Here is a 13,008-nt window from a genome sequence, read left to right as displayed (position 1 = left end):
TGGATGTTTGGAATCTGAAATAAAAACAGAAAATGCCAAAAAAACTTGAGGTCCAGCAACATCAGTCAAGAGAGAAACAGAATTAACATTTCAAGTGTAAGAGCTGAAAGTGCATTGACCTGAAATGTTAATTCTGTTTCTCTCTCCATAAATGCTGTAAGGCAAGCTGAGTATTTTAAGCATTAACTTTTTATATAATGTATTTACGATTGCGCTAATAGGAGCGTAGTTTACAGATGAGAAGTGACTGCAGCTAAATTGCCATTATAACTCCAATTCTAATCATCATTCCATTCCCCACACAAATCACCAAAGCTACATTCCCATCTCAATAAAAATTATCACCCCAATTACTACGCCAACAAAACATTTTACCATAAATTGTCTGCTGTTTGGTCTTTTATAAACATTTTTTTCAGCTTTGGTCTGAAATACTTTGATGGACACAGTGCAGAAGGTGTATTACTCACCATGTAACCCAGAATCACAAAATTGTTAGGGTGCACAAAGAAGCCATATACCCCTTTGCATCTGCACCAGCTCTAGAATGTTAATTTAACACCAATTTCCTGCTATTTCGCCAATATCCTGCACATTATTTGAATGGAAACAATCATCTGATATCATTTTGAATGCTTTAACTGAACCAGCCTCCACCAGACTTCTCGGCACTGCATTCCAGAAACATTTCATTATTTTGCCTTGCTTCCTTTGCAAACTACTAAATCTGTGCCCTCTCGTTCTTGTGAGCAGGAGCAGTTTCTTCCTATCCACTCTGTCCAGGCTTCACATGATTTTGAAAACTTCTATTAGATCTATTCTTGGTCTTCTCTCCTCCTCCATTCTGACCTCATAATTGAAGTTTCTCATTCTTGGAACCATTCTTATAAACTATTTCTGTACACTTCCCAATAAGTTCACGTCTTTAAAATGTAGCACCCAGAACTATTTTCAAAAATCAACTGACGTCTAACTTATGTCTTGTATAAGTTCAATATAACTTCCTTGCTCTTGCATTCTCTGCCTCTGTTTATAGAAGCCTAGAATACTATCTGCTTTCCTAACAGCTATCTCTAAATGTCTTATGCACACACACTCTGCTTCGGCAAACCATTAGAATAGTACCCTTTGGTTTAGTCTGCTTCTCCATGTTCTTTGTACCAAAATGTATCACCCCAAACTTCTCCACACTGAACATATCTTGCCCACTCCACCAACTTGAGTATATACTTTTGAAGTTCTGCACTGCCCCTTCTCCCAAGTCTTGAAACGCATATTAATTTTGAATTGGTCTCTGCAAACTGAGATCTAGGTAATTTATATGTATATTGACAAAAAGCAAAGGTCCCAATTTTGACCCCTCAGGGACTTTGCTACAAACCTTTCTTCAATGTAGAAAATATTCATTAACTCCCTTAGTTAATTTGTATCCATGTTACTACTGTCCCTATTATTCCATGAACTGTAACTTTTCTCACATTTGTTGTGGTTCTGTATTGAATGCCTTTTGGAAATCCAAGTACACCACATCAACCATATTGCACTCATCAACTTTGTCTGGGCTTCAGAAAACACCGGCACGTTAGACAGACATGATTTTCTTAATTAACCCATTTTTTTCAATATGACTATTAACCCTTTTCTGAATAATTATTTCAAGAAGTTTCTCCATCTCTTAACTTAAACTGACTGGTTAGTAATTGCTGGGCTTTTCTTTACACCCTTTTTTTGAATAAGGGCATGATATCTTTTATTCTGCAGGCTTTGAGCACTACCCCTGTCTATAGAAGATTGGATTGTCCTGAAAATGTTTGATGAATTCTAATCTCTAGAAACACTGTAGTGGATTTGGGTCACAAGGAAATGAGACTGTCAAACCCACACCTGCTAATTTTGTGATCTATTCAATACGTTTGGGAGGTTGCTTTTCTAATTGGCTACCTCGATGTTCATTGTCCATTTAAAAATGATGGGCAAGCTCTTGATGCTGCCAATAAAATCAGGGAATGGCAACTCTAGAGCTTTGGGAGCCCCATTGGGAGAGGTGAGCACTGTTGAGGCAAGTCAGGATCCATAAGAATTTTGTTAGTTTAAACTGAAACGTTTTATAGCTTCTATCTCTTATTTAGAGCTACTGTAGATCAGGAGTATTTCCTTGATAATTTCTGCCTGCTGAGTTCAATCCCGTAAAAGCTGAGTCTTGGGTCTGCAGGATCAACATAACTGTTGTAGAGGGGAAGAAAGTATATGGGAATGTTACCTGCTTTCAAATTTGCTATGAATATCCTAGATATTTTAAGGGTCTGAGATTTCTCTTTTCAGAATATGTACTTGCCACTTAAGAAGCAGTAGATGTTGTTTCAGTTGTGACAGAAAATCTTTACTAAATTTTTAAATTATATTAGTAGAAATTAACAAGCAGTATACTTTAAGTGGTTAAGTAAACTGCAGTGCCAGAAGAAAATTAAAGATATAATAACATATCTAATAGAATCTAATTTGATGCTTTTTATAAATAGTCAAGACTATTTAAGGCTAACTAGGAATACCATTAAACCAACATTTAATGTAAAAATTTACTTAAAGCCTTGAGTAAAGTATCTTCTCCCAATGGAGCATCTTTTGAGAAGTATTATCTGAGAGTTACTAATACTTCTGAGATCTTCAATGAAAGTAAAATTATTGTTCCTATCCCACATACTTTTCAGATGTGTGCCTTAACTCTGTATAGGTTGATTACATTTTCATGTGATATATTATTTAAAATAATTCATTAATTATTCATTAAACCTTATTTTCTGAAGCAGTGCGCTTTTATCTAGTCATTATAATCAATCTGGTTTTGTAACTATAAAGATTTTTAAAAATCTATCAGATTTTCTAAAAATAAACTTTAGGTTTATTAGTTAAAAAAAGGAAATTTCATTTCACTGTCTAGCTGACCTCACTTTTCTATTTGTTTTTGATGTGTTGTTTGATCCAGATGTCTAATAGTATTCAACATGATAAGGATCTTTAAATGGCATCTCCAATCAGTTGCATGTTTCAGGTTTTAATTGTTCCAGTATTTCTGCTGTAGTTAACATCTTGTTTTCATGTTGAGATGTGATGGTGCCATGTCTCTTTCCAGCCTTCTAATTTCAAAGTGAATAATCCTGAATTTTCCTGCTATTTACTATGGGGCCATTCCTGGTTAACTCCTTATTTTCCATGAATCCTCACGTTTAAAGGTTTCAGTCCTTTGTAATTATTACTCTTATCTCTCAACCAAATGTACATTTTTAACCAAATATTGTTACAATACTTGTGGCCTCTTCTTTAGGGTATGGAACTTTGATCCCATTGTGGCAGGCCAACTGCCTCTGAGTTGCAAGTCTCTACACATGATGACAAAATCTTGGCAAGGTGGTACAATGCCTCTTTAACTAATGGAATTGGCTACCTGCTTTCTTGGAGAGGGCTACTCGTCCAATTTCCAGCCTATCTAATAAAAATTACCTATCAACAGGAACAGGGAACTGTTCACCAATGCAGTGTGTGCAGACCATCTTCCTACTACTACTTCATTTCCCTGCTTTCAATCCTACCATAACATGGTCAGAATATTCAGCCCATTGAGTCCATTTATTGGACAGTGTCTTTGAACCTAATTAGATTTTGCAACAAATACTGAAAGCCAGCATACCTTGACACTTATTTCCTTGGACAGTCCTGTATTGTACTGGGGGTAAACTCTTAAACTCACAGAATGAGGTTTATTCCCTTCATAGATTTGTTCTTCTTTCTGCAGGGATTCTTGAGGAGGATTAATCCAGTCTGCAGAATCTTGGGATCTGGAATGAGTTGTTAATCGTGAAATATCATCAGAATGAAGAGAGGTGTTTGATTTGAAGCATACAGAGGGCCTATGTCCATTTACACTTGATTCTCTGGACTTTTGTTCTGTTGAACATTCATCCATGGATTCAGGTCGTGACCAACACTTCCTTTGAACATGGAAGGTTTGAGTTGGAATATCAAAGCTGCTTGTTCTGACACAGTAGGCTTGTCTTTTTTCTGTTATATGCAAAAGCTCTAGCTGTCTGCTTGGAAGCACAAAATCACTATCATAAAGCGGTGTGTGCCTTGTGTCCTCATGACTGCTGCTTACTTGTTGGGATTTGAGTTCATGTGCTTGAAGAACATCAGGAGCACCATCATGTAGACTGTGACTAGATCTTTTGCTGCAGTCAAGGGCTGATAAACAGATGAGATCCACCTCTCGAGGGCTCTGAGCTCTGCTGGAGTCATAATCACTGTCAGTGGCCAAAAATACCTCTGAAGAACCTTCCTCATCTGATATCCCATGTGAGTCTGGAAGGGCGAAGCATATACATTAAATATTGCTGTGGTTCCTGTGATACTGTGAGCACTGGATTAACTAAAGAGTGAGTGGTACAGCTCTTAATCAGATTTCATTAATTGCACAGAAATAATACTTAGGGCAGTGAAGCCCATTTGATGAACTAACAATTATAAATGAAACCTTTTTATCCAGTTTTATTTTGACTGTTGTTTAAATCTCATATTAGAGGGAAAGGGGTCAAAATCCTGGGAAAACAGAATACAGCTTGTGGATAGAAAAGCAAATGGAGGATAAAAGCTAGGTATCAACAGAAATGTGGAAATTGCATAAGTACAATTTGGTACCTGGCTTGTGCTGCACTAACTGATTTCAGCAAAGCATTTAGGGAACAACTGTTGGCCTAAGTATGAAGGAGTAAATCACCAACTAGCCTTTTCCTTTTCCTCATTTAGACCCTCCTATGGAAAATACACATGCAAATGTTCAATGAGAAATATTCAGTGATGTTGTCCCAAATGTAGTGTAATTTGTTGCTACTCAGTGTGTAGCTTTTCACATCAAAATTAGCCATTGATATAAGATATTTCAGACTGCTGAAACAAATGGATCCTATGTCAGTGATCCAAGAAAGAATTTGGTGCAAAGAAATTTCATCATTTCACTGACTTGCGGCTGTGAAATAGGATAGACTAAATGGGGTAAGTGAGCTTTAATTTAAGCAACTGAGCAAAGTAATAGAGCAAAACAGTCTCTTTCACAATTAAAAGAATCAGATTCAATGTTTTAATGAATGGCAGAGTTTATTTGTACCTGGTACTGTATTTTACTGAACTTACCAGTGGGATGTTTGCGATTAGTCTCTGGGGAGGGCGTTGGGGAGGGCAAGTAATCTAAGTTGGCTGAAACAGATTGCAGATTGTCCTTTTTTATATCTGTGGTAAAATCCATCAGCAAGGTCAATCGAATGCCCCCAGGAGGCTGTTTGTACCTTGCATACTGTAGAACATCCATTATCCAGCGCATATCCCGCCAGATCTCCTCCATTTGCTGAAAAAAATTAAAGTTTAATAGCCAGATAGAATAGTATATTTCAAACAGAAAAGAGCTGAAAGCTATACTGCACATCATCACTCAACAAGCATTCAGGAATCGAGTACTCACAAATTTAATCACATTTGTCAACTAAATTAAGCAATGTTTATGCTGTGGAATAGAATACTTTTGAATTCAGGTTCCCAGCACTTGCATTAAATAATCTTTATCAAGTGCAGCATGAGCTAGCTACAGAGTAATTGTCCCTCTACACCATTCTATCAATGTACCCCATCTTCAAATTAAGAAGTGTGCCCACCACTAACTCACATTTTTACTTCCGAGAAGAGAAATTCCATGGACTTTCTGAAGCAAACTGACAACTGATGCAAAATGATTGACAGTTTGTGTGTTGGACGTGCAGTGAGAGAGTCTAATTTCATTTATGTCAGACTCACCCAGCCAGATGACAGAATAAGCTTTCATTGCATCAGTCTGGTCTGAGTTTGCTGTCCAAATTCTCATTGTATATTCCTGTCACAGAGTACATTCACCATCAACACCTAAAATTTGTCTGTTATTTTTAGGAACAGATTCAGACTGAGGATATATTCTGGATCACCCCTCTGATCTATTCCTCACTGCCATTAGGACTATCTGTACAGTGCACTTGAGACTTATAAAAACTTTGCTTCAAAAATATATTAGGATTTCTCGAGTGTTATTATCCTCTGGAATTTACTACTGTCAAACATTAATAAGCTAAGGTTTTTTTTAAATGAGCACAGTTTTGAAGTGTTGTCATCATCCTAGAAATGTTTGGCTTGTAAATAAACAGCTCACTCAGCATGGTCCAATGTATGAGCAGAAACCGGTTTTATTTAGTGGATTCTGAACAAACTGTATTGTTCAATCTATGAACAGACTATTTTGGATATTATGATATTGGGAGGTTATTTTAAACTATTGCCTTTGAGTTGTTCACAGTTCACTTTTAACAAAGTCAGAAGTCACACGACACCAGGTTATAGTCCAACAGGTTTATTTGAAATCACAAACTTTCAGAGTGCTGCTCTTTCATCACCTGATGAAGGAGCAGCACTCCGAAAGCTTGTGATTTCAAATAAATCTGTCGGACTATAACCTGGTGTCGTGTGACTTCTGACTCTGTCCACCCCAGTCCAATACCAGGACCTCCACAACACTTTTAACAAGATAGCAAAAGCTACTTATTAGAGGAGGTCCCAGTCTGTCCTCAGTTAAATATGGATTGATTGATGAAGGATGTGAAAACTGATCTATTTAACTTTGTTCTATCAATACAACATGCTGGCCATTGTCTAGGATGTGCTCACCTGAATAAAGTCCTGGATTTGCTGATGCCTCTGTTTGGCTGCCACTACCTCAGAATCAGAAAATGCCTCCCTCAGTGCCTGCTGGGAAAGCAGCAAATCTAACTCCAGCAGTGCTGAGACTTGGCAATACTGGCTGATGAACGCTTTGTCATAGGTGGAGAAGTGCACTGAAAGACAGATAACAAATTGTCTATGGGCTGAAATATTCATTTATTCATATCCTTACACACAGCTTTATTAATACCCATACTATAGATTGTATGCAATACAGTAACACTCAAAGATGGTTCAAAACACAAAGCTAGCAGTGTCAACACCTCAATCTTTTAAATTTACATTCAGACTTCTTATCAGATGTTCGCACCATTTTAGCAAATTGGAGCCAAACTGTTTTACCTTTTAAAAATAAATTACAGAATATTTGATTTGAAAAGTCCAGTAAAACAAAATTGTGAATAATTTATGGATTTTCAACATCAGTAACTTAATGTTTCAGTGTACAAGTCATTTATCCAGATTTCTGCTGAGATCTGTTTCAGTGTTATTAGAAAACATTGTTAAAGCTACTATATTGAAAATAATATGTGACATGTTACTATACCATTCTTGTGGGGACATGTCTGTGTTTTTAATGAATATTACATTAAAATACATCAGTATGTGTCAATAAAATGGACAGCCATCAGGCATCTGTGTTATAATGTTGAAATTAAAATTTGTCCATTGCTAAAATAAAGAGATGTTTTTCTGCAACTTGTTAGAGAAGTATCACTCCATCAGTATAGATGCTAGCTTTGAAAATAGATTAAAAAACACATTTTAAATTGTGGCCATATAAATTCAACCTTTAGTATAAGAGAGCCATTGCAGCACAAAATAGCCCATTTGGTCCAATGAGTCCATGTAAACTGCCTGCACAACAATCCAGTTAGTTCCATTCCTTCTTTCTATTCCCATAGTTCTTTAAGTTTATTTTCCTCAAATGCTATTTTTAAAAAATCTTTTTTCGTTTCTGCTCTGCCATCTTTTGGATGAGGAGTTAATGTTAAATTACACTGCTGTGTACAAAAAATGCTCTTCCTCACATCTCTCTTGTATCTCTTGCCAAAACATTATAAATCAGCATCCCTAGGACCTTGCACCCTCAGCTATTGCACACAGCTTTTCTTTAAGCTACCTTCTCTCAAGCTACTATGATCTTTTCACCTCCACCAAGAGATCTATCCTCAATCTCTTTTGGTCCAAGAACAATAAACCAACTTTCACAAATCTAGTTTTTTTCGCTAACCATATTCCGATGGAATCATCTGTTATGAAATCTAAAGCATTAAGCACATTGAAGGTTGTCACTTTTGGGGCCAGGATGTGTGTTTTTGCACAATCATATGTTTTTCAGCTCATTACTTCACTTATGAATTAATTAACATGCATGAGTGTTGAATCTTATTGGATGAGTGCCATAAATCCTCCCCACCAGGAATCTCTGGTGATGAAGGTTTGACTGCCCAGATAATACTTTACTCAGTGCAAACCTGGAACATGTACTGGTTGCCCCACCCACAGATATCATAAATCAAGCAGAAACTCTGTTTCACCAATGTTTATTTGATAACTGTAGTGACTGTCATTTTAAGATTCCAATCACATTACATCATTGGCTATTTTGGGCAGCAAAGAGCTTAGATTAACCTTGCTGTCTACAGAGTGAACACTTCCTTGAAACAGCAACTGTGGTTATTGAACACTTCAATCTTCTGGTGCTTCTTGAAATGATGAGAATTCATACTGCTTTGCGATCCACAGGGTTTTATCAGGGAAAAAAAAACCCCACTGATTTATCAGGGGAAAAAAAAACAAAATCATGGTCTTAACTGCAGGTCTTGGATGTACATCGATGAAAACAAAACAAAAAACACCATCACTGCACTGAAGTAAGTACAGTCATCAGGGAGGTGAAAGTGAGGACTGCAGATGCTGGAGATCAAGGGTGTGGTGCTGGAAAAGCATGGCAGTTCAGGCAGCATCCAAGGAGCAGGAGAATCGACGTTTTGGGCATAAGTCCTTCATCAGGAGAAGGAATTTACCACAAGGAAGAGGTGAACAGTGCAGAACAACTCACCTCATGTTCCATCCTGAAGGTACATTAAGTAACAAGTACCTTACATGGGGGCAAAAGTTTTGAGATAGAGGTTTCCCCTCAAAGAAAAACAGGTGAACTCAGAAATACCTTGTTTTAAATGAGAAGTAGTAAAGTTAGCAAAGCCTAAGATTTTCATAGCACACCACAGGCAGCACAGTGGTTAGCATTGCTGCCTCACAGCACCAGAGACCTGGTTCAAATCTTGCCTCGGGCAACTGTCTGTGTGGAGTTTGCACATTCTCCGTGTGGGTTTCCTCCCACAGTCTAAAGATGTGCAGGTTAGGTGAATTGGCCATGGTAAACTGCCTGTGTGTAGGGGAATGGGTCTGGGTGGGTTACTCTTTGGAGGGTTGGTGTGGACTTGTTGGGCCAAAGGGCCTGTTCCCACAATGTAAGTAATCTAATCTGATCTACCATGCTACAAAGGCCTTTCTCATTTCTTCTAAAAAGTAGATAGAAATTTTGGTGCTATAGGACTAAATCACGAAATACAGAGAGCTGGAACTTCTATCCAGAGAGATTCCATTATTTTGTTGAAGCAAACACATTCGTCCTTGCGTTTCTGAGTGTTATTGGGGAACAAAACCTTTAACTTCCTGAAGAGCTTGGTGCAGCAAGAGAAGCTGGATTCTGAACTGATGAAGAAATAGTAAGAACTCTACAAAACCATTGTGTTCATTGAAAGGTTCAGATCCCAGAAATTCAGCCAGCATGATGGTGAATCTATCTTCCAGTTCATAGCAATTTTTAAGTAGCACAGAATTTTGTGAACTTTCAGAGACAACTTAAATAATGCTTAGAGAGATGGACTGTTGTGTGGCTTAAGATGTGAAGCAGTCCAGAAGAAGTGATTGATGGAATGGAATCTTGACTTAAGAAAATTACCGGAAATAGAAGCCTCCATGCAACTGTCAGACTGGGCAGCTCAATAGCCAAACTCCAGCAAGAGAGTTCACAAAATGGCAGCTGAAAGATGAGCACAATGCCAATTTAAAACTGCCAACAGGACACGCAACAAAGGGCATTTTGAATGAGCACGTTTGAAGAAGAAATGTGGATAACATACAGTCAGAGTACAGAAATTGAAAAGGATGAAAATCTGTATTACAAAAAAAGCATGAGAAAAGCCCACATACTCAAAAACAAAGAACAAAGAAAATTACAGCACAGGAACACGCCCTTTGGCCCTCCAAGTATGCGTCGATGCAGATCCTCTATCTAAACCTGTCACCTATTTTCTAAGGATCTGTATCCCTCTGCTCCCTGCCCATTCATACATCTTAAATGATGCAATCATGTCCGCTTCTACGACCTCTGCTGGCAATGTGTTCCAAACACCCACCACCTTCTGCATAAAGAACTTTCCACGCATCTCCCTTAAAATTTTCCCATCTCACCTTGAACTTGTGACCTATAGTTATTGAGTCCCCTAGTCAGGAAAAAAGCTTCTTACTATCCACCCCGTCTCTACCACTCATGATTTTGGAAACCTCAATCAGGTCCTCCCTCAACCTTCATCTTTTTAATGAAAATAATCCTAATCAACGCAACCTCTCTTCATAACTAGCGTCCTCCATACCATTCCTGGTGAACCTCCTCTGCACCTTCTCCAAAGCATCCACATCCTTTTGCTAATGTGGCAACCAGAACTGTATGCAGTATTTCAAATGTGGCCAAACCAAAGTCCCATACAACTCTAACATGACTTGTTAACTCTTGTACTCGGTACCCTGTCCGATAAAGGAAAGCATGCCATATATGCTTTCTTGACCACTCATCGACCTGCTTTGCCACCTTCAAGGCACAATGGACCTGAGCAACCACATCTCTGTATATCAATTTTCCCCAGGGCTTTTCTACTTACCATACAGTTCGCATTTGAACTGGATTTTCCAAAATGCATCGGCTTGCATTGCCTGGATTGAACTCCATCTGCCATTTCTCTGCCCAACTCTCGAATCTATCTATATTCTGCTGCATTCTCTGCCAGTCCCCTTCACTATCTGCTACTCCACCAATCTTAGTGTCATCTGCAAATTTGCTAATTAGACCACCTATACCTTCCTCCAGATCATTTGTGTATTTCACAAACAACAGCGGTCCCAACACAGACCCCTGTGGAACACCACTGGTCACAGTTCTCCCTTTTGAGAAACTCCCTTCCACTACTACTGTCTGTCTCCTGCTGCCCAGCCAGTTCTCTATCCATCTAGCTAGTACACTCTGGACCCTATATGACTTCACTTTCTCCATCAGCCTACCATGGGGAAGAGTACTGAAGAGTACTGCTATAAAACAAATTGACCATTGCTGGCAATACTAACCAATATTAGGTCACTACCTTACTGAAAGACAAAGGAATTAGAATGGAGATTGACACTAGAGTAATGGTTTTGTAAATACCTAAAAGTGTGTTTTAGAAACAGTTGAGTTATGTTGCACTGAAACTCGCAAAGATTGTACTAAGAATGAACATAGGCAAAATGGTGTCTTTAAAGGGTTATGTCAAAATGAATGTTCTGTTATATGGTCAGTTTGAAGACTTGACCTTACACATTGCCAAATGAATACTTCTGGTTTTATTGGGAAGAATGTGGTTGGAGAAAATCAAACTCATCGAGGCTAAAGTAAATCACTTGTCAGATTCTGAGACTGATCTATCTAAATTCTAATAAAACACGCTGTTGTTTTCATTGGGAATCTGGGAAGCATGGAAGAGATCTTTGTCAAAATAAAAATCCAGGATGAGAATGAAGCAAAATGTTGTGAGGCTATATTAATTCCTTATGCATTCAAATCAAAGGTTGAGGCAGACTTAGACTGGTCAAGATGGGAGTCCTTGATAAATGTCAGTGTTTGGGCCAGACCTATCATACCAGTGATGAAGAAAGATGGATTGGCATACATCTGTGTTGATTTTAGAGTCCTATTAATCCAGTACTCTGCACTGAACAGTATCCTTTGTGATTAATCAATGATCTATCTTCTGGTCCAGCTGGAGGTCAGCTTTTCCAGATAAGATAGTAGACTGGAAGATTATGATCTATGCTTAAAGGAGGACAGAAATGAAATTTTCAAATCTTCCATCAAACATTTAGGCCATGTCATCGATGCTATTGGACTACATGAATCATCTTCTGAAGTAAAGTCTATTCCAAGGCACCAGCACCTCAACATGAAAGCCAACTACAATCATTTTGGAAACGCTCAGCAGACCTGGCAGCATCTGTGGGGAAAAAACAGCTAATGTTTTGAGTCCTGTGAAGAAGGGTCACTGGACCTGAAAGCTAATTCTGCTTTCTCTCCACAGATGCTACCAGACCAGCCGCACTTCTCCAGCAATTTCTGCTTTTGATTCAATTTCCAGCATTCACAGTTCTTTGTTTTATCATACTACCTAATTTTGGACTTATTAAATTATTATAACAGGCTTGGCCCAATCATTGTCAAGCCTTTGCACAATTAAAACAAGAACTGGAGATAGGAAGATTAGTGTGAAAGAGCTTTTATAAAAATCAAAGAGGCTTCAAAATCAAAAGTCCTGAAACATTTTGATCCAAAATTACTGTTGAAACTACCATATGGAGTGGGAGCAGTCACTCCTCACATCTAACCATATAGTGAGGAAAAACCAACAGTTTTTGCATAAAATTCATTAGACAAAGCAGAAGGAAACTTTACACAGATACAAAACAAAGCTATAGTAACCATGTTTGGTATTAGATAATTCCACCAATCCCTACATGGCTGGGAATTTACCTTATTAACAGACCACAAACCACAATATTTGGACCTCATATAGAAATGCATTCTCTAGCAGCACACTATATATAGAGGTAGGCATTGTTATCAGCTCATACTTGTACATTTAAGTGTTAGAATCCAGCTTGCATGAGAATGCTGATAGGTGCTCTATGTTACTTTTGCCAACTACAAACAGTGCATATATAGACACTTTCTACTTCAAACAAATAGAGAACACTCTGGTAATGAAGTACACTAGAAATAGTCCAGTACTACCAAAAGTGACAGATGCGGCATTTCGTGGCAAGATTGCAGGAACAACCCCAGAACTGAAGCCATCTGTCACACAGAAGCTAGAACTATCAGTACTAGCAGGTTGTTTCCTATGGGGA

General features: G+C 38.1%; 1 protein-coding gene across 1 annotated transcript in view; it reads right to left on the bottom strand.

Moving 5' to 3' along the window:
• Positions 1-3,806: 3,806 nt before the first annotated feature.
• LOC132825590 (ankyrin repeat and fibronectin type-III domain-containing protein 1-like) overlaps positions 3,807-13,008 on the bottom strand; it is a 117,300-nt gene continuing 108,098 nt past the window's right edge. The window contains exons 15-18 of the mRNA XM_060840970.1: positions 6,733-6,899; positions 5,182-5,392; positions 3,920-4,353; positions 3,807-3,833 (exon numbers count right to left, since the gene is read on the bottom strand). Of these exons, the coding sequence (XP_060696953.1) occupies positions 3,807-3,833; positions 3,920-4,353; positions 5,182-5,392; positions 6,733-6,899 (839 nt within the window). The remainder of the gene's footprint in view (positions 3,834-3,919; positions 4,354-5,181; positions 5,393-6,732; positions 6,900-13,008) is intronic.

Source organism: Hemiscyllium ocellatum, chromosome 20 (genome assembly GCF_020745735.1).
Source record: "Hemiscyllium ocellatum isolate sHemOce1 chromosome 20, sHemOce1.pat.X.cur, whole genome shotgun sequence".
In the NCBI taxonomy this organism is placed as follows: Eukaryota; Metazoa; Chordata; class Chondrichthyes; order Orectolobiformes; family Hemiscylliidae; genus Hemiscyllium; species Hemiscyllium ocellatum.
Note: the sequence above shows the minus strand (reverse complement) of the source record. Positions and strands in the feature narration are given on the sequence as shown.